This window comes from Rhamphochromis sp. 'chilingali' (genome assembly GCF_963969265.1).
Source record: "Rhamphochromis sp. 'chilingali' genome assembly, chromosome: 19".
Taxonomy (NCBI): Eukaryota; Metazoa; Chordata; class Actinopteri; order Cichliformes; family Cichlidae; genus Rhamphochromis; species Rhamphochromis sp. 'chilingali'.
Genome location: NC_137946.1, coordinates 1,244,525 through 1,266,981, shown reverse-complemented (window position 1 = coordinate 1,266,981; position 22,457 = coordinate 1,244,525). Strand labels below are relative to the sequence as shown.

General features: G+C 39.2%; 1 protein-coding gene across 1 annotated transcript in view; it reads right to left on the bottom strand.

Moving 5' to 3' along the window:
• cltca (clathrin, heavy chain a (Hc)) overlaps positions 1–22,457 on the bottom strand; it is a 35,043-nt gene that overhangs the window by 11,910 nt on the left and 676 nt on the right. The window contains exons 2-10 of the mRNA XM_080867418.1: positions 10,700–10,907; positions 6,332–6,600; positions 6,016–6,177; positions 5,821–5,934; positions 5,151–5,324; positions 3,105–3,302; positions 2,808–3,008; positions 2,021–2,173; positions 1,745–1,867 (exon numbers count right to left, since the gene is read on the bottom strand). Coding sequence (XP_080723544.1) covers positions 1,745–1,867; positions 2,021–2,173; positions 2,808–3,008; positions 3,105–3,302; positions 5,151–5,324; positions 5,821–5,934; positions 6,016–6,177; positions 6,332–6,600; positions 10,700–10,907 — 1,602 coding nt within the window. The remainder of the gene's footprint in view (positions 1–1,744; positions 1,868–2,020; positions 2,174–2,807; positions 3,009–3,104; positions 3,303–5,150; positions 5,325–5,820; positions 5,935–6,015; positions 6,178–6,331; positions 6,601–10,699; positions 10,908–22,457) is intronic.

Genomic DNA, 22,457 nt, shown 5'->3' with positions numbered 1-22,457 from the left:
CTCTCGTTTGTTTTTGGCCCACTTTGCACCAGAAAGAGGAAACCAGCGGCTGAACAACAGCAGCACATTGAAGCTTGATAAGCTGTTGTTAGACTGTATTTAATATTACTTTCTACACCAGGATCTTTTTCTACAGCTGACCTAACTGTGCAGGGGCGGATCTAGCAAAGTTTAGCCAGGGGGGCCAGCAGGGCATGAACAGGGAAAAGGGGGCACAAAGACATACTTTTCTTTCTTATTCTCATTTAAAATGTCGAGCTTTTAATAAATAATTATCTGAATCTTACACCCAAAGTTTTAATCTGGTGTAAAATGTATAGAAGTCCATTACTGTATATAGTAACTGTTAAGTCTAATATACCCTAGTAAGCTATAGTACTTTGTCCTTTGGGAACCATCTGTGCAGTCTGCAGCTCTGTAGAAGAAAGATGTTGAATCTATTTAATTATTGTAGAAAAATAATTGATTTCTGTGCTTTTTATCTTTAAACACGTGCATTAAATTATGGTTGATTACGTCGATTAAGTATCACGAGGCGGAGGGTGGGGGGTGGTTTCCTATTATTTTTGCTGGGAGTTTGCAACCCTATTAGTTTGGTTGCTTAATATTTCTGCTAAATACTCTTTAAAATACCAGAATAGGGAGGATGGAGCAGGTTTAAGTTTATTTGCTCATTATTGCTGAACTATGAAATATTTTGGGTGCAGTGTATTTTTTGCATACAGGTATAACAGAATAGCTTTAGTGGGTTTTTTTAAACTTGAGTATGAACAAAATATTTAAAAAAAAAACAACAGTTTTATTGATTAAAAAATACAATATATCAGAGTCATATCGGTATCGGCAGATATCCAAATTTATGATATCGGTATTGGACATAAAAAAGTGGTGTCGTGCCATCTCTAATACTTATGCTCAATAAACTTATTCAGTGTTTTCCACACTGAAGTAGGCAGGCATAAGTATATGACACAATAATAAACACCAAATAGTATTTTTTTTTTTTTAAGTTGTCATTTCTGCCTAACAGAATGATGACATCCTTTTCAATTTACTACTGAAACACCCGTGCCTTTATTTTGAAAGTTCAGCTAATGCTACCCAGCTACCCTTCTTGTCCTGCACTCCTTGCTGTGTGGCCGGGTTGTTGTTGTAGTGGTCCTCAATGTCTTTCTCAGGCCATCCCAGAGAGGCTCTGGTTCTGTGGCCAAATACAGCTAACTCCACCTTCTTGAACTGCAGCTGGTGACAGCAGTCCTTGTTGCTCTGAGGCTAGCTAGAGAAACACTGACCAGAACCTGCGGCAGCCAGAGAACCGCTTAATGTGCCCCTAACACTGAGATCACGGAGGCTCCAGAGCACAACAACGACTATTGTCCTTTGTATTGGTCAGTTGTTTATTTGTTACCAAGTACTTGACAAATAAACATGAAAACAACATTAAGCGTGTTTTATTCATTCACTCACTTAAGAAAGCACATGCTTCTCTAACTTCACACATATACGGTTTGCAGCCATGCCTACTGCAAATAAAGTCTGCATTGTAGCTGTAAACTCATTCTGCACTTAAAAATTCTATTTGTTTACATTCTGGGACAATTTCAGGCTGACTTGTTAATCACAGAGAAAGTGATAATTAAGTGACCTCAAGGTCACATAACACAATTTCAAAATAAAATAACTGTTGGACTACTGTATCAAAAATAAAAACATACTGCATCACTACATATCCTTCATATCCTACCTGTGTAATGTCAGCCAGTGGCTCTTCATCTTGGACTAGCATCTGTGCGAACTGCAGGCCCTGTTCTGGATTGATCCGCATCACATTCCTGAGCAGAAAGATCCAGTCTGGTGTGTAGCCGACCTGGAACAAAGAAAGAAAATGCTACAATAACCAACAAGCTCTCTCCACTCCACTTAATGGTCAGAACCAATTTCATTAAACTAGATTAAAAAATAAATAAAATCCAGAGTACAGATAATTAAAAGTAATGGCCAAATGCAATCTTAGACATACCTTTTTGGCGTACAGGACAATCTTAGGAAACTGACCAGTCTCTGCAAAGCACTGAATGACCTTGTTGGGAACGTTGGCCCTCAGGTACACACTGAGAGCCAAGGTAGGATCCACCGCCTTCACCAAGTCACCCAGTTCTTCAGAACACTCCAACTGGAATACACAAGAAGCATCAGACGTTTAAGAGAGACAATTATGAAAAACAACAACAACCAAAAAAAAAACATTGTTTAAATGCAAATAATAAATGTATGACAATAAAAAAATCTTAACACTGTTTCAGTAAAAGGACTAGATGTTACAATCCCTGACAATGCACTGCTTCAAATAAAGTCTTGAGGGATGGCTGAGGAAAGGCAGAAACTTTACCAGCGGGACACATTGTTGTGTGCCTTCACGGGCTGTTTCGGTCTTTTATCACAAGCTGTTCTGCCGGATTTTAGTTTCTTTTTACCTTCCTTGGTTAGGTTTAGGGATTAGAGATCTGATCTAGATTATAGTATTAACACTTTGATGGACTTCTCTAAAACTGTTGGGATTGGTTCTCCACTGATATAGAAAATATAGCAAATATTAAGTGAATGAAAATCAACTCAAATGCATAATTCACTTTTTTCTTAACCATGGAGAATTTGTAGATTCAAAGTTTCTGAAGGGGACTTCCTAAATTCCTTGCATATCACGTGATCCTGCTTGATCCAAGATAACAGGCAAGTTGTGTAAACATAACAGGCAGCTCAGGAAGAGCGACTTCCTGCGAGCTGGCGCTTAGATGGATGTACAGTACCTTGTCTTCCTTCAACCACTTTTCCAAAAGCTGCTTTCGCCCCTGCTGGAGGACAGGCCTGCAAAGCTCCAGGGACTCAAACTTATTGAGCTGACCCTGGTCTAACAGGATACCAAAGTACTGCAGCAAGGGGGAGGTTTGGCCAGGCTGAGTGGGAACACTCTGGAAACGACGGATGGTATCTGGAGTGCGCAGGATGCCCTGAGTGAAGAAATGTCAGCAGAATATGAGAAAAGCCATAAAGCAATGATAAAAGACAAAACGGGCAGTAAAAGACCATGGAAGTCACTAATGTACCTTTGGTGCATTAGCAGCAACCTTGGCGGCCTCGGAGTAGTTGCCAGCAGCAAACAGGTTGTTGAACTTGCGTGCAAACAGCTCTTCGGCTCCCGTGAGGTTGTTGCGGACAGCTAAGCGGAGAGCCAGATCTGGATTCTGCAGCACGTTGGTGATGTAGGGAATGATGTTTTCCTCTTCCACACAGACAGACAGAACCTGTGCCACAGGAAAAGACATTTTTAAAGTCAAAGTCAATCTGTGAAGTTTATGTCAGGCATGTGGAACAGATTCACAGATTTGGTCAAATACACAATGAAACGTTGATTGGAAAAACAGTCTTTTGTACTTTAACTCATCTTAGATACATTATGACCACAGAGGCATGATTCAATACACTTTTGTCAGGTAACCAAAAATAAATAAATAAATCAGTAGTCAAGATGTTAAATTTAAGTATGTGCAATGAAATTAAACTCCGTCTAGCACTGGGATATGGGTGCTGAATGCAAATGTTATTTTAGTGGCTCAGTGTAACACAGGGCTTGTGTGTGAAGTCTGGCAACTACTCAAGCAGGATCACTTACTATAATGTTACTGGACTAAATGGAAGTAATGTGGAAATGTAAATACATGAAAATAAACAAAAAAGAAGGAAAAGGAGTTTAACAAAAGGTTTCCTAGTGTTCATCCTGTGTTCTGCTCAGTGCGCACTACATGTGTCCAGAGGAGAGTACGCTTGTAGAGGCTGATATTAAAGTCCGATAATTACTATCATGAGGGAGACCAGCCTGCACACTAAGCCCAGGGTGGCCTAACATTTTGTTCCTAAATGCTAGGAAAAAAATATCAAGTATCAAGTGATAAACCTAGTTGAGACAGATCCACCAAGAACAAATAGCAAAGCTCATTTCAGGCAGACACTACCGAGAGGATCTACACTGACAGAGAGCACCAGGATGTGCTTCCCACTCTGCATCACACGCTGATGGGACATGGGCCTTTTTCCACCCGTACTCTGTCATTTAAATTCTCCATGTTACCTCCTCCACCCCTGTCGGGTTTCTGTGCAGCAGTTCAGTGCTACACCTATAATCAATGCATGTCACTGACAGGCCAGGATACTCTCCTCATGCACTCACTGATTTTACATTCATGAGCTCAATATCTTAGCACTGTATGATAATGTAATGTTTTCCCACCTGAAATGTTTACGAGGTAATAATGATGTTTTTCTACTCCCCGACATTTCCATAAAAATATGGTTATGTTGATTTAACCGCCCCCGGTGAACATTATGCTGCTAGTCTAGTTGAGACCAATTTTCCTTTCACCTGGCTACTTGATGGAAGTATATAGCACTGGAGTAATTTATTACTCAGTATCCAATTACTAATTTTGCTGGTAACCAACCCAGTTAACCAGAATCAGTAAGTGGCGCAGACAGCGGCCTATTCTCTCTCAGATCACTGTCTCTGTGTGCTTGTGACACACACACACACAAGCACACTCACGCACACACACACGCGCACACACACACACACACACACACTGCTCTGGCAGACTGTGAGATCTGTCACAGTCTGAGATCAGCTTTCCTCTCTGCGCTCAATTATTCATGTGGTGTGTGGCCTGGCTGGATCATTATTCATCAGCTAGCTGTATCCAGTTCTCTTCTCTGGTTCTGCTTCAGAAAAGCAGTAAGGCGCAACAGTCGCTGCTTTCTGTTTGTGAAACACTACACCTTGGATTATTTATAATGACTCCTGGCAAAGTGAACCTGCCTGATGACAACAGACAAACAAAGAGATGCTGCTGTCAGCTGATGTTTGTTGTTGCCCAGCGTCATATTTGCTGGATATTACTAGGACTAGAGATGAAACAAGATTTAAATAGTAAAATTGAACTATAAATTAAGATGTTATGATATATTATATACAGATTCTTAGGAAACTGAGTGGAAAATATACGGTTGCACGTTCCGTTTCGACATGAACAAGACAGCAACTCCAGGCATCACTTTAATTTCCATGAGCAGTTAGAATTAGCACATCGTGACATTCTTACCTGCCCCTTCCTGTTGACCCCAATGATGCCTGAGGTGGCCTCATGTGGAGCGGTGACAAAGATGGTCTCTCCACTGATGCGGTTCATGTAGATGCAGGTGCCAGTCTCCAAGTCATAGAGATGGATGTAGCCATATTTGGTAATCAGGAAAACCACATTGTGCTTTGAGCTTATCTGTCAAAAACCAATTTAGTGATGTTACATAAAGCTGTGCATTGCTATCTGAAACATCACCAAAACAGTACCTACTCAAAGTGTATTTCTGAGTTCAGTGAGAGGTCAGGGACGTCTACAGAAATCAGAGACTTGCTTTTGAAAGTATGGGTTTCATGTGTGTAAGATACACGGATGACCAGCCATGATGAAAAATATGGGCCTACCAGCAAATAAGATGACATTTAGCAACCATAGTGGCTGATGTTTGTTGTACATCACTATTTGGTGGACAAGTGGTCTGGTGGTTAAGCACCTGGAGACAACTGTTATTGTGATTTGGCGCTCTATAAAGTTATTCTAACAGAGATTTCCTTGTCAGTAAAAGAAATTATGAACAATTAAAAAACAAAAACATCACCACACATCAGCCAAACTGGTCTTTTAAAACACTGATAAACTGCAGTTTTGCCAACCTAGTACTACCTTTCATGCTACTGATGTCACACAAACATACCTGCATGGCTACAGGGAAGTCATTCTGGGCTTCTGGAGGGAAGAAGACATCCACTGCTTTCTTAGGAAATGGCTGGTTACCAGTTGGTGGGGTTCCCACTTCAATGATGTGCAACTATGATGAGGACAAAACATTTGTAACAAAACCATACGAGAGAAATCACTTTTCACAATTATGTTTGTAAAAACCAGTCACCTTCCCTCCAGCCTGGCCTCTGACAGCAAAGCAGAACAGAGTTGACTCTTCTGCATTCCCTTCTATCTTAAACTGGGCGAAGCTGGCAGCATGGCCTTCAATGGGCTGAGAAACTTTTCTCTCAACAGAGTACAGCTGCATGGCTCCCACCACTCGATTTTGCTGAAAGAAAAAACAAACCCCCCCAGAATGAAAGATATAAACATGCATAAGGTAATTATGACCGCATATTCCTTGTGACTGACATGCTTCGACCATAGATTACGAACCTTGGCTTTGTTTTTTGTTAAACCAGAACACATGCAGAACAAACTACCTGAGCTGAGATGCCGATGAGCAGGAGCCACTTCTGCTTGGCATCAGTGCGGTAGTTGATGATCTGGCAGCCTGCCAGGCTAGAGTGCCGGTCAAAGACTTTCACGGGCTGTGAGTCACCCTCCATGCTCCAATGGTAGACGGCATTGTCAGTCACAAGTGCAACTGTGTTAAGAGAGATCCACTTCCAAAAGGTAACATCGTCGGTCATGGTGTGCGCCTTCATCTTGCTCTTCATCTCAATGTTAAAGATCTGAAGAGTTTTGGCAGCTACAAGGGGGAGAAACAGGGCAGGAACCAGGCCACAGGAGAATGTTATAGCTCACGATAAGAGCGAGTCCGTGCACACAGAGAGACGCACACAAAAACCTCCCATAGGAAAAGAAGCACACCATTTCTTTTTTAAAGAGACAAGAAATTTGAAATGTTGTTTTGATGGCACAGAGGTCATCAAGCAACAATGCCACAACTGATAAGATGAAAAACATCGAACAAGCTGCATTTTGCAATTTTTGTCATATGAAGTGTAGTGAGAGAAAAAAAAAAAAAAAAAAAAGGAGAATGTGAATTAGGGCTGCTCGATTATGGCAAAAATGATAATCACGATTATTTTCACTGAAATTGAGATCACGATTATTTGACGATATTTATTTAACCCTTTAAGACCTACTATAGAACCAAGTCCACCAGAGCTTATATTATTTTTTTACATGCTGTAGTGCCATTTGTGGGAGCATTTCAAGTTGCTATACATCAATACAACTGTTATAGCCCATATTTTAATAATATGTATGCATTAAGTCCATAGTAATTACATAAATTGCAAAAAAGTGCAATAAACTACAAAAAAAATTGAAAATCGCTTTTGTTTTGTTTACATATATTTCTACTTGGAGAAATTTAAGAGGTTTATCCCTCAAAACTTTAAATACAATAAAGTTGCAAAAAATAGTTTACAACAACAGGAAACTTATTTTGAGTGTCTTCATAGTTTTATTTTGGAGATACAGCAATTTTTATATACTGCAGGAAAAACAAAAAACAATCCTATGATGCAAATTTGCAAAGAAAACAGCATGTGCATCATTTCACTGTGGGAAGTGTTACGAACAGCTGATAGGATCGGCAAAGCGTGTTTCTGGAATATTATGTTTTTGTTCCTGCAAGCGCTTTTTATGCAATTTTTGCAAAGCTTTATGTGGAACGAAACCGTGACCGAGGACAAGCTGATGGCATCAGATGTAAGTACAACTCCTCCGGTTTCATATGCAAAACAAATTATTGCGCTAGCTTACACGGTTCAGGTTCTACAGGGATTTAACAGTAGTTACGCAAAACGGAGCGTGCAGCTCTGACCGGCTTTAAAGGGTTAACAATGACTTTAAAAAATAATATAAAATAGTGTGCAACACCACTGAAGTTTTTTTTTTTTAAACTCTCTTTTCAACCAACGGCAGTCACTCTCCAAATAACTTCTGCTTAGCTTTCCGAGCTTCCCTCGGGTCCTCTTAATCAGCGGTCTCCAACCTTTTTTGCACCACGGACCGGTTTATGCCCGACAATATTTTCACGGACCGGCCTTTAAGGTGTCGCGGATAAATGAGGGAGGGGCTAATAATCGGCTCAGTCATTTTTAATGATCGTTGAAAGCCCAGATCGTAATCATGATTAAAATTCGATTAATTGAGCAGCCCTAATGTGAATTTATTTCCAGAATACAAAAGGTGCGATAGGCTCGACGTGAACTTAAGTGCATACAAATTCATAATTTAAACCAAATGGTGCATCAATGTAGGAAGCCAATAAAAACACTTCTGCTTACTGCCACTGACTGCATGAAGAATTATCAACATGAATACAATTATTGAGAAAGGTCATTTTCCACGTGTGACAAAATTAATGAAGGATTAGAGGTGCCGACTGTCACCGAATGGTTCGATACATGCCTACCTCTTTCTTAGTACAAGTCATTCTAGATTAGAGGACACAGACTAGTGAGTATGGTGTTGTGAATATTAAATAGTGTGCTAAAAATAATAAATATTTGGAATGTTTCAAACATATTTGAAACAATTAGAAGAAAGTTCACTCACCTGCATTTTCTGTATTATTAGTTGGGGTTAATTTGAGAAGCTAAAGCTTTACTAAGAAGCAGTGTGACTTCTTCACTTTTTACCTTGTGTCAGAAAAGCGAAGACCAATGCATCAGCCAAACCGTGAAGATTATTTTGCCATTACTAAGCCAAAGTACAATAAGCAGATTGGTAAATGGACCACTTGCAGCAGTAGCAGCCAAATTTCAAAGAGCATGCAATATTTGAAATTCAATCATGATTAGCGTCTGGCGGTGTGTGTGTACGTGTGTGTTTTGTGGTCAACCTTAGGTTACATGGAGGAGTTAACGCTCAAACTGTGTCACAAGACGAGGTCAACTAAGCATCTTCACTATGGGACTGAACAAGAAAGAGCTACACTGGCCTTACACTGCAAAAATACAAGGCAACAGTTTGCATCTGCTGCGCTCTATATACTGTTGTGCTTCCTGTTCCTGTACATATATAGCTCCTGTTTGCTGTGATAAGGTGCTTTTTTTAAGCATTTTTATGAACTGCCTTAAAAAACGGACACCAGTTCCCTCAATAAATAAATCACTGATACCGTGTGTTTTTTTCCCACACATGAATAGTGGGCAATGTGGAGGGACTCATGTTGACACATTGTCCACAGGTGCACCATCACACATGCAACACAACAGGAGAAAATCTGAGTCATACATGTTATCCCTACTGGAAATTCACTTGATTTAGACAAGACTATTGGCTGGACCTGAGTGAGCAAGAGGCAGGACCCAAAACACCCACATGCTCATTGTGCAATCACCAAACAAGTACCTGTTTCATGATATGGGCGCAGGCAGCTGTCCAAGCTTAGTGAGTGAGACACTCACATTCTTACAAGCATCTCCATCAGGCATGAACCTGAACAAAACCAGGGCTGCAGCATGTGTGTGAAATGACCAAGTCGTGACATAATATCACTGAGAACACAGGGACAAAGCTTTGCCCCCCCCCAAAAAAACCAAAATTGCTTTGCTCACAAAATCTTTAAAAAGGTGCATAAGTAAGCTCATGGACTAAACACATGAGGATACTCAAGGTTTCTGAGCTCTTGGATAAGCTACCACAGTAAACTTATGAGTATAATTTTATCATTTCCACACCCTGACAAGCAAGCCTTACAGATTACTCTTCATTCTATGTTGTGACCCAATTCAATCCTCATCAGGCACTACACGTGACAGAGTAATGTCCCATTAGGACCATGTGAAGTAAAGTCAGTGCTGATGACAGGTGGCATTAGACTTCTCGCACAGATTACAAGATAAATTCCTGTGCTCTCTGGTCTTGTAACAAACTGTAATATTTAGTTCTTATTACAGCGAACAATTAATAAAAATTATTAAGCATAGCTTTGAGACAAATGAAGAAAGTTAATTACAACATAACACAGATGGAAGAGGACATGAATTTCAAACGGAAACCAAGAAATGCAAATTAAAATGAAATCATTTTACCCACAGTATTATCACACTTGCAACAGGTTCTAAATCACTTGTACATAAAACAAAAATGATGAAATGCCAGCAAGCCGTAAAACTGTGAAAGCTAAATCCTGTTTACAGAATATTGGCTGAGATGTGGAAAGGAATTTCAAGAATGCACTAAAACTTGGTTAAACATGTGTGTAAAGAATACTTAAACCTAGCCCATTAGTGCTGAGGCTCTAAGAGCAAACAAACTCTACAGTAGTCTCTATGCTTCAAATGGATATTCAGCTTATAAATGTTGCTTTAAACAGGATTTTACTTCCACAATGAAGTAGTTAAATTTCAACTCACCGTCTGCAAACACATAAGAAAGCAGTAAAGGAAAAAAAAAAAAAAAGAGAAGACAAAAACAAAAACAACAAAAAAGTCAAAGCAATCATGGATGCTGGACAAAAAGAATAAAAAATATCCCATTCTGAGTATTTACAGGACAAATGTTTTGAGGAAGAAAAAAAACAAAAACATACATGTTGGCCATTAAAAACTAATCCACAATGGAAAACTAAAGTAGCTGGATGTGTATGGACATAAATAAGTGAAAATAATTCATAATATTCTTAAAATTTTAAATGGATAACATGTTGCTATATAGAAGAAAAACATGTCCTAATGAAATGCTGTAAGTCCCTTACAAGTGGTTAGTTAACGTTTGTGTTAAACCCTGATATTTAACACACAGGATTTAACACATTTCCCTCTCTCTGTGGTAATGCACTGCACTCAGAGACATGCAGCCTTTGAAATGTAAATAGACTGCCATACCTTTAAGTGCAATGACCTTGCTGGCTGGATTCATGATGGCGCTGTCAGCTGAGATGGGCCTGCGGATAGGTGTGTTGGGGTCGGCCAAGTCGATGATCACCACCTGAGTCTGCTCACCCACCTTCTCACGCACACAGATGAACTTATCAGACTCCATGGTTAGGGTGCTGAAGCCTATGTTGGCCGGATTGATCCCTAAGTTTTGGAGCTAAAAGAAACAAGGGGAAAAAAGCAGAACCATGTGAGCCTGAACAGAACTGGGCAGCAAAAGGTTCGTTAGGTAAATATGAAGATCATCTTGGGAAACAATACGTCACATTGTTCCTGTCACAATTTCAACCTAAGCCTTTGACAAATCTATAGTCAAATTAATGCCAGGAGTTGACCAAACAACAGGGTCCACTAAGAATGTTGGGACTTTAAACTCAGCTACTGTGCACTACCACAGAGAGCGGATGAGTTTGCCATACTGGAGCTAGGCAGCAGTTCTTTGGACACATGTAGTTTTGTACTGGATGTAACAGTTATTGCCTGGCCTGGGTGGAGAGCTAATGCACAGCCAAGTTCTCAAAGTATGGGCCAAAGAGGAAACTGCAACATCATTACATAACACTCAAGTGTCTCTTTAGTCTGACTAACAGGAACTATTCACAGTCTGACATCTCAGAAATTATTATGTTTCACAGGAGCTGGTTTGCCAACACAATATATACCAATATCAGTGCATGAAGAGGATTCTGTCACGTCATATAGACAACCACTGGTGCTTTATTTTGTCCAAGTTTTACCTAAATTAACACCAATTTGAATCCCTGAGGGAAACTCAAGTACATTAGAGCACGCCTTAGCTTTAGCTTCAATTACTTGTAGGTGTTCCATGAAGAGAGAGACAGGACACGTGAAAAAATTAACCTGCATAAAAATAAAGCCTCAGGCTGTGTGTGAAACAATTTGCCGCATGTAACACCAGCAAGTTCTGCAGATCTGCTTACTGACAAAGGCTGGAAACAGGGTATCCTGCCTGCCTTACACAAACCCTGACACAGCAGTGCTTGCTGAGGACAGTCAGAGGAGCAATGGGCAAAGCCAGCTCTGAGCGAGAGTATCAAGAAGAAGCAGTTTTCATTGCTTAACTATACGAATAATACTCAACATGAAAAATAAGAAAAAGGCAATTATCAACCACATGCAGCCAACACTGGTATAACGTAAATTTAAAGGAAATGAAACTACAAAAACCATCCCATGCACCATGTTTTGCTGTTGCAACTTCCTCCAATTTTTGGCTGTCAATGAGTAATATACCACAGTTGTACAACTGCTGAATAATCACAACTATTTAGAACATGGTTTTGTGTTTAAACCCAAGACCGTTACCGTGTATATACATTTTTATTTATGGCCAAGTATTTGCATCTTTGATCAGACATAACTGCTATATCATGCGCAGCAATCATTTACAAAAAATAAACATGCTTTGCTTTCAGGAAAAATGGCCTCAGAAATGTTACAATGCTTTCTCATTTTATTCAAAATAAATCCGTGGGTGCAAATGACATAAATATCTTTTGTCTTTTCAGTAGACAGCTGTTACTATACTTATAATGACGCTTAATAAATCTTAATCTGTGTGTTAAAGGTGCACAATCTATTACTGCCTGCTTAAATTAACCAGCCATAAAATTTTACACATTCACTTGTAGTCCTGAAATGTTTTATGTTGGAGGGGGGGAGGGGGGGGGGGGGTTAAAGCATATTGGATCACTCCCATCTTTGTTGGCAAATGTTCATTTTTAAGAGTCTTGAGATAAAAATGTGACCCCCTTCTAAAAATTTTGCCTAGTTCAATTCTAATCAGCAAACACACTCACAGTTCTGAAAACTGCTCAACGAAAGAGACCTTTTATCAATGACAGGACACACCCTCTCCACAACCCTGCCCCAACCACACAGTGTGTAACCTGGTTCCCTCTCAATGACAGTGCAAACAACTGTACAGAACAAGTCTTACTACAAGCTATGAGGAAAGAACTGAAAACTGATCTGAACATTTTTTTTGAACAGTGGAGAGGTGACATCATACAGTAACGTCACTGCAGCTTCCATGCCTCTTATCGTTGCCATTGTCCAGTATGGAAGCCTTGTTTACTAAGACAACATTTATTCAAACACCGGACAAAGGGAAACGGCCTATGTGGAGAATCCTTCTGACCCTGAACACATCAGCTTTCACTAATATCTAGCAACAGTTTGTTTCATGAAAACACAGCAAGAGATACTACATAGCTTAAATTAATTTAAATAGATGGTCAGCATAACCAAGCACTCTCTATTCAGTTATGGCAACATCCCATGCAGCTGCTGTGTGAATGAACTACTAGTTTGCCTTCAAATGAGTGCACTTTAATTCAAACAGATGTATTTCTACATTTTAAAACACAAGAAGAAGCTATTATTACACAATATTTCTAAACAGATTTATGCGTTTCGCTTCCCTCTCATCTATTCTTGGATCAGCAGGAAGCCCTTTCATTCACACATGAAAAGCATTTCTAAAACAGGAAAGACCAGCATGGCCTTATCACAATGAATGCTACCCCTCTTGCACGGAATAAAGAAAAGCAAACGCAGACTGATTGACCACACCACAGTTTGAGAGACTGTTTTGCTATGGAAACCTTAGAGTAAAACACTACTGTGGGTTAACACTGCTGCAACATCACTGAGCAGGAATTTGGCTGAAAGCAGGTCAGCCCAAAGGAGCTACAAACAATGTGGAAAATCATTTAACCATTCAGTCTAGCACTGCTCTGCATAGCTGTTAACACATCAACCAACCAACTAGAGCCACACAATTATGTCCAAAGTGACGTTGTTCAATAGTAAAGTCATTATTATTCATTTGTTGAATTCTCTGCACTCTGATGTAAACAGAACATTGCTTTGTATAAATCTTTGTACTGAAACTTAGCAAAATTAAATAACAGACCACTGATTTCACATTTACACTGTGCTGCACTGACACACTGCACAAGCTCATTTTTACTGATATCCAAGTTGACAATTTGAACGATTCACATAAAACGTTGTTTTTCTTGGTCTTTACGCATTAACTATACCGCAGACTGTCGTGTGTTTTCAGGGTAAAGGTTAGTTAGATTAGTTCTGTTGCTCTGCAAACAGACAGTACTCTTTGAATAGGATATGCCAATATGATGAGCATGCATTTTAAATATTGTATGATCATGTTCTTTTAATTCTGATATGCCAAAATCATAATCGAAATTAAAAATTTGTTTGTGCTGCCCTCCACAGTTGATCAATGATAGGATAACAAAGGAAGAGCCTCCGAGAGACTTGCATGAAGCAAGAGTGAAAATCAAACTAATCTGTATTTAGAAAGTGTGGACAAAGAGAATAAAGAATGCATACAACTACGAAGGGTAGGCAAAGCACCTGGTAAAACACTTTTTTAATGAAGAAGAAGACGGAAAAAATAAACACATTTAAGAAAGATAATTACAGAATCGATCACCTAGAGCACGTAAATGCTGATGTAGCAGAGACTACCATATTTTTCACACTATAAGGCACACTTAAAATCCTTTAATTTTCTCAAAAATCGGCAGAGCGCCTTATAATCTGGTGCGCCTTATCTATGAATTCTGGCTGTGTTTACTGACCTCGAACGAAATTCCGTCTCCACCGTTGCTCGACGCTGCGTGTATAGAGCAGGTAGTGCAACAATAGAAAAATAGTTGCGGGACGGCACTGTGTAGCGTTTGTCTAGGGTGTTGATCATTTTCCTAAATCCCTCGTTTTGCACAGTGTTGATGGGAGCCATATCTTTGGTCAGGTGATAAGTGATAGCCTCCGTAATTTCTTTGTGCCTGCGGGAGTTCGACGGGTAAAGGGAAGCGCTGTATAAGGTTCCCGTTATTGATGTTTGGGTGGTTGACCGGGACGGATTTTCTCCTGTCACTTTCTCGTCATCCCTGACGTGCTCTCCGTTGTTTTTTCCTGCTAATTTTAGCATCACACGGCACAGCTTCTGTATCACGTGGTATAAGGCTCCGCCCTTGTCATTTGTTGAGCAGGAAGAGTGAGCGCTTGTTTTCATGCAGATTACATGAAAACAATGTAATGTAGCAATCTGGCTGCTATCACTACCAACATGAATGAAGACAGAAAAGTACACAATAGTGATGTTTGTAGGGTTACTGAAGTAGGGCTAGATGGTATATAATGCTGTGCTAGTGATCGCTAGTGACACAGCTATGTTAGCATAACAAAGCATAACACAGTGAACCTGAACGCTAACTTTTTTCCACTTGATAAAAGTTCCCGATGTTTTTTTGACAAATGCAATCGCATGGAAAATTGCTGTAAACGGACCAAACTTCTGTAGGGGAGAACAACTGAGATAATCCAGCCACAATATGAGGTTAGTCATTAATGTAAGATAAGATAACCTTTATTAGTCCCACACGTGGGAAATTTGTTTTGTTACAGCAAAAAGTGGACAGTGCAAAGTTACATAGCAAAAATTAGAAAGACACTGGAACAACATATACTGGTGCGCCTTATCTATGAAAACCGACCCGTTTGTCGACAGTGCGCCTTATAATCCGAAAAATACGGTAGTTCAGCAAGCACTTGCAATGGCAGCAACAAAATGCCAGCAAGAGACATTGTGAATTATGATTACACTATTACCATTATTCATCTCTTTACAAACCATTAGCTCAAGCCCAGCCTTATTTTATTCAATGACAGATTATAATGTTCTAGTTATTTTTTCCACGATCAATCATTTTTTCCTTTACTGACCAAAACTGCTATGCTATATAAGCTAAGGAAGATACCTGGCCATGTGCCCTGTAGTGGTGCAACGGATCACGGTTGATCCGTAATCCGAACCGATCCCACTCCACGGTTCGGCACGCATGTGATCCGAAGATTCAAAAAAGAAGAAAAAAAAAATATGTGTATGGTGGCGTGGTGGGTCTGTCAAGCAATAGTTATGGTCAGCGCTAGCGAAGTGGAGTGGAGTGAGTGGAGGAGCAGAGGAGTTTGCAGTATTTAAGCAGGGATAGCTCTGTAGGTAGAGTGGTGGCCCCATGATCGGAAGGTCGGGGGTTCGACTCCACTGAACGGCTACCCTGAGGTACCGTCCCTACACACTGCTCCCCGGGCGCTGCACTGGTGGCTGCCCACTGCTTCACTGGGTGAATGGGTTAAATGCAGAGGAACTATTTCCCTATGGGGACTAACACGCACACTTTACTTTACTTACTTTTACAATCCGACCGGGCTAAAGCTATTACAAAAGCTATTGGGGTGTTTAGCTGCAGACGGGAGGCCGTATTCCTTTGTGCAAAACAAGGGGTTTAAACTATGATGAACGTGCTCGAGCCACGCTATGATATCTCGTTGCGTGTCCACTTTAGTGGCAAGATCATTCCAAGCATGTATGATCAGAAAAAGATTTAAGTTATGGCTGAAATGTCCCAGGCATATTCTGTTGCCCTAACTACTACAAATGGGTGGACCTCCGGGACAACGGAAAGCTACGTGACCGTGACAGCTCATATCACAGCAGAGTGCGATATAATGAGCGGTATGTATTATTGTAGGGTCTACCTTACAATATAAAGCGCCTTGAGGCGACTGTTGTTGTGATTTGGTGCTTTATAAATAAAATTGAATTGAATTGAGTGGTAGATACAAAGCCCTATATTGTACCATAATTTGTTTTTTAATAATTGCATGGAATGAGTTGAATGTTTTTAACAGGCAAAAAAATACTTCAATAAGTAAATAAGTAAATGTTCAATTTTTGTCTTTTTTCGCTGATCCGAAAATTGATCCGATCCGTGACTTAACACCGTGATCCGATCCGAACCCTGAGATTTTTCATCCGTTGCACCACAAGTGCCCTGTAATCTTATCAGTGGCAGAAAGTGCCCATCCACATGCTTTATTGACAATTTACATCAGTTATACACCAATTAGTTAAGTTAGCATAATTATGTATTTCTCAACAGCACTAGGGACAAACGTGACATTCAGAACAAAAAGCCTAATAAAAAGATCCCAATTTGAAACTTTGAGACAAAAAAAAAGTCAAAGCAGATGCAGATTACATTTTTATCTACTGGGGGAAAAAAAGCACATTAGCCAAGGTTTACAGACACTCATGACCTCGATTTATGTCATAAATAGACTGACTCCAATACCTTCAATGTGAGGTTGCAACAGGAACTGAGATCACAGTACAGGAAATTATCAGTTTTAATCACAGTGACAACAACTGAACTTCAGAGAAGGACAGATAACTCAAGTCTAAGCAAATCATATCCTGGGAATAAGAACTAACTAGATAAAAATATAATTAACACCCCATATGATGGTACTTATTCACTTAGTCCCTTGGAGAGGGAGAGGCCATTCTGGCCAAAAGTTAGAAACACTATATAATCTTAATAATGTTTCAGTTTCTTTCATCCATTTTTGGATATGCTGTCACTACTCTGCGTAACAAAAATATTTAACAGGCTTAAAAATATTTTGAAAATCTTTACATTTTTCTTTACCACAAGAAGCCCCAAACCCTGTTTGCAACCAATGCAATAATATATCGAGCATGTACTGTTCCAAAATAGGTCAAATTTTAAGCAACTCCTCTATAAACAAATATATAACCCTAGTAAGAATGGAGTTTAGCCGACTCCAAGAAAGTCAAGTCAAACACATTTAGTAAAGGCCCAACAACTGAGCACATGGCTGCTGCATAATCTTACAATGACAATAAATCCACAGAAAGATTTGAACTATTCTCCAACAACCTGTCAGCCCTGTCAGTAGAGTTAACCTGTATGCTCTTCCCTTAAAGGAAAGCAGCATCTTGTTCAGCAGAAAATAAACTTTGCACATGTAAAGTTCAAGGCAGGGTAGGGAAGGATGTGCTATGTAATGTGCTGAGGCTAGCAGGACTTGTTTGCAATACTCCACAACAGGAAGCCAGGGAGTCATTGTCTACCAGGACTGAAACAACAGGCCTGCCGAATCCTGCCTTCTCTGCTATCATGGGCCACTGGAGGGGGACATGGGATCATGGGTGAGGCATAAAAAGTGCTGCCTTTACAATTATAGTATTAGAAAGGAAAAAAGATGGAAGGGGTTCTGAACATCATCTGTCTCCAGTTCAGGTCATTTCTTGCTGAGGTGGTTGTGAGACTACAGTTTCCTTCTTTCCCTAAATGAGAGCTTTATCTTACATTTAGAGGCTGCTGCAGAATGTCAAGTGTTCAGCAAATCTGTATCCTTGCCAGCCTGTCACGAGGTATCAGGTGGTCATTTACTAGCACAGGTCAAAGTGTGACATGCAAACCTTTGTAAAAAGCATGAAACAACCTGCCCCTCCTCAACAGGCAAACAGAAGGGATGTACAAGTATTTGCTTTGAACTAAATCAATTTGCTATTAAATACTATTGTGAGTGCATTTAACTTTAGATACAAAGCGTCAGGTTTTCAGGGAACTAAACCCTTTCGCAGACTACAAACACCTAATTTAAAGCTAACCACAACACTTATTTGAAAGATCACCACTAATAATCACATCCTCTTCTTTCTTGCACCCTGCGTAAATTTGTATATTTAACTCAAGGTCTTCCTATGTAGGGCAAAATTTATCTAAATGACAATTTTTTGTGAATATCAAACTCTTTCAAAGGAAAAGAAGCTAGTACAACTGTAAAAGACAGCCTAGTCCAGTAATATAATGACACTGAGCTATAATTAGTATTCTAATTAGACTAGTACAAGTAAGAGAAACTTTTTGAAATTTTCACTATATTGTGGGCCTGCTGTCATGCATTTGTTACTAAAAGCCCAATTACGGAAATGTATACATTTTCTGTCATAGTGTATTTTAATGCAGTGTTTTCAGTATATACCAAAAGACAATAGAAAAAGCTCGAGTACAATTCAAAATCTTAACCAAGGGAGATAAATGAAGACATCTTTTGCAAATGTAACAAATTACTGTGTACATCAAGACAAAAAAAATCTGTGTACACCAAAAGTAGATAAGAGTAACATGCAATTATGGACTTGTGCATGTGAAATATTGTATTTACTCAACACACAATCTATGGTTTTCCCTACATATCATCAGATTATCTTTGGGCACTGGATAGGAAGCCTGCCTTGTCAAACCCTGCTTACTAAATGCAAAATGGAAGTCTTCATCAACAGAGAATGATACCATGTTGCCATTACGCAAACTGGAGCCATTTTTGAAGATTACAGATTACACTCCCATGCTTACTTTGAGACTGGTTTCTGTCAGAACAATAACACCACTAAAACCTAAATGACAATTATCTCTTTTTCTGAATGGCAAACTGAAGGTTATACCACGTGAAGGAAAGATGTGACACTGTCACTTATGCTATCATGTCTGTTTGACTGGAGTCAACACTACACTATATAAATGGATGATATATAAAAATGCAAGATGTGCAAGTAGACCGGATGACACACAGATGGATAGTGTGAGGGAGACCAAGGGAGGGAGGAAACTGCAAAGACTGAGACTACCAAGTTTAACATGTATTGCTAGCTCAGTGCCTCAGCTCTCCAATTCAGATCCAGTAAAATCGACATGATTAATGCAACAATCCTATTTCGACATGTTTTACATCTATAAAAGTTCAGATTCAAAAGTATAGAACCAAATTAATGTGGTTTCAAGTATAATTTTTAGTTACTGATTAATCTAAAGCTTTTATTCAAGCTTTGTGCTGACTAATTGATTAACCAGCATACCTTTAAATATCCATTTAAGCACAACATCAGCAAACATCCAGTTTGTTTGTGACATTTATGTCAGTTTGGTCAGAATATGAATAATGAGCAAAATAATTAAGCTATCACCCAACACTGGTGACACCCAGCAGCCTTGAAGGGTGATCCAAAATCACTTTTAGGCTTTAAAAAAAAAAAAAAAAAACCTTGAACATGGCATTGAAAACAATATCCCTGCATACATCATGATGCAAAACTGTGTGAGTGATTGAAATTGGGTTTGACTTTGACTTAACACTAAAGCAAATCTTAAAGTCTGTCTGTATTTGAACTCGCTTGGTTGAGAATTCACGGGTGAAAAACAAAAGCATAAACCATGACCTGACATCAGGACGGTCTCACCGTGGACATTTGAGTCTAAAGTATAAATAAAGCAGTAGAGCTAGATGTGAAGGAGCTATAATGGTCCATAACTGAGATATGCATATTTGCACAAAGAATGTTTTATGATACATCCAATTTTTCAGCCTAAGACATTAAACAAACAAAAAAGAGATACCTGAGGTAATTTCAAGTCTGTCTAACAGGCTCCGAATCCATTGTTAATCACAGCTAAGCACACAGTGGTGTAGACTCAAACAGTGCCTATACGGTGATTTACTACTAACTAGTACCCAAAAGAAATGCAACAATATAAGCTGAACACTGGTAGGCAGCTTTGTGGACTTAGATTAGCCTATTGGAAAATGAGATGTGATGATGATTCATATGTTATGCAACGATAGAGAAGCTGAATTTTTTTTAACATTCTTGTATTCATGGCACAATTTCTATTTTATTTATCCATAAAATAAAAGTATAAATGGTTTTGGCACTGGCTAGTGATCACAATAGTACTAATTATAAAATATCACCATTGGGCCACAATCTTATATTGGATGGATTCCTGCCAACTAGCTTAAGAAATAAAACACGGCTAGCAGCACTATGTAAATATTTCTGCTCCACATGAACAAAGCAAAAAGAACATCAACCATAAGGTGAAACGACAGATTTGCATCCAGGCACTGACAGTTACTCATTTGATCAAATGAGTTCAGCTTCATCTGGTTTTTCAGTAATTGGACTAAGAAAGATATAAGATGTTTCTCACAGATAATCCAAGCTTAAACACACTCATAATAGTGGTAACCATTAGCTGGTATAATTAGAAAAAAAAGATTACTTCATGAGTATAATTAAACGGACAGCTAAAGAGTTTGACCAAGTCAAAAGTGAAAGAAATTCTTGCAGTGATTCTACCATGCATTTGTTCAGAAACTCCATATGCATCATGAATGAAACCGCATATGCAGGTCATGCATTAGTGATATGTGCTGAAGATCTCTTTGTGTTTGTCACATAACATAACCTGGTGAGTCTGAGAATTACAGTACAGTACATTAATTAAAAGCTATAGCGTCAGTTTTTAAAGATGGACCAAAGAACAAGCACAAAAAATACATTCACCTTGCAGCTGACTGTGAAATTTGTGATTTCAATGAATTAAATGGTCATCACATTTGAAAGCGAAAGATGCACTGTTAGGGGATGACAGCGCTTTTTCCCCTCACTAAAGATAAAATACTAGTTAAGTCACAATGCAATTTGCCAATTTTGTATTGCTCCGTTTGCTTCTACAACCAAAAGGACTTAATAAGCATGTCAAAAATCATTCAATAATAATTTCATTGTAACTCTAGGCACAAAAGGTCTTTGCATAGCTTTGTGAAGCTCAGCCTCCATACAACCCCATGTGATAGGCCTACATATTAACTCATCAATGTCTGTGACATGAATTAACTTCTTTATGAATTAAGAATGTAGTAACAGGGAATGCTGCGCTGTACTGAAAATGTTAATCATCTTTGGTTTAACAGATTTATCAGACACAAATTACAGTCTGGCCAACCCATAGCATTTACCTGCTATGAACAAGAACAGCGGTACCATACTACTACACTGCTAATCTCTTAAGACATGCAATTAGGATCAGAGTCTGAACAGCAAGAAAAAGTAACATCAGGAACCTGGTGTTCAAATATCCACTCAGCTAACCTGCGACTGAGCCAATGAACATAACGCCTGACCCCCTTTTTACAACTCAGTTCTACTGATCAAAGCTTAAAATGTCTTTCTTGACACCAAATTATTAGTCTCATGTGACACCCAAAGCCTTTAGTCATTGGATAACAGAGATAATTGTTTAATAAAGACCAAATACAGACTTGGGTGGATCAGAGTTCCCATTTGAAGCTTGATTTAGACACGAAAAGTCTATGTTTTATTCATTACATCTTGAAAGTCAGGAACACTTTAGACTGACCCATAGGCTTCCTGTTTCCTCCACCTGACCTGAAAGCAGTTTTATTGGCATTATAGTAAAGGTGTGGCCATTTAAAGCATGAAGTACGTACAATCCAGGTAATACGTGGGGGTGCACAAAAAGGAAGAACTTACAAATAGCATAAAAATCTTTAATAGCAGCTCCGTTGCGATAAAGGTGTGCCTCGGAGATAAAAAGAAAGAGTACTGAATAGAAAAGGAGGCTCCGTGAATTCTTGAGTCACAGTTAACTTTGGCAAAGTCATTCAGCACGGGCGCTGGATTGCTATCTAACATACCACATGATCATTTGTACAACCAGCCAACGTGATATCCCCTTAAGGTCAAATAATCACTTTCAAATTAACACGACGGTACATATAATCAGGGCGCAGACAAATAAGGCGGGTGTAGAAGTTTTAATTTTTTTTTTTTGCGCCGTATGGTGATTTGAAGAAATCGATTGAGCGGTGTCGCAACAGGCGACAATAAGGATAACTATTTCATTTCTGAATCAGACGATTACAAGGCACTGATAGTGACGATTAATACCAACGACAGCAATAGCCACTCCGAGAAAAT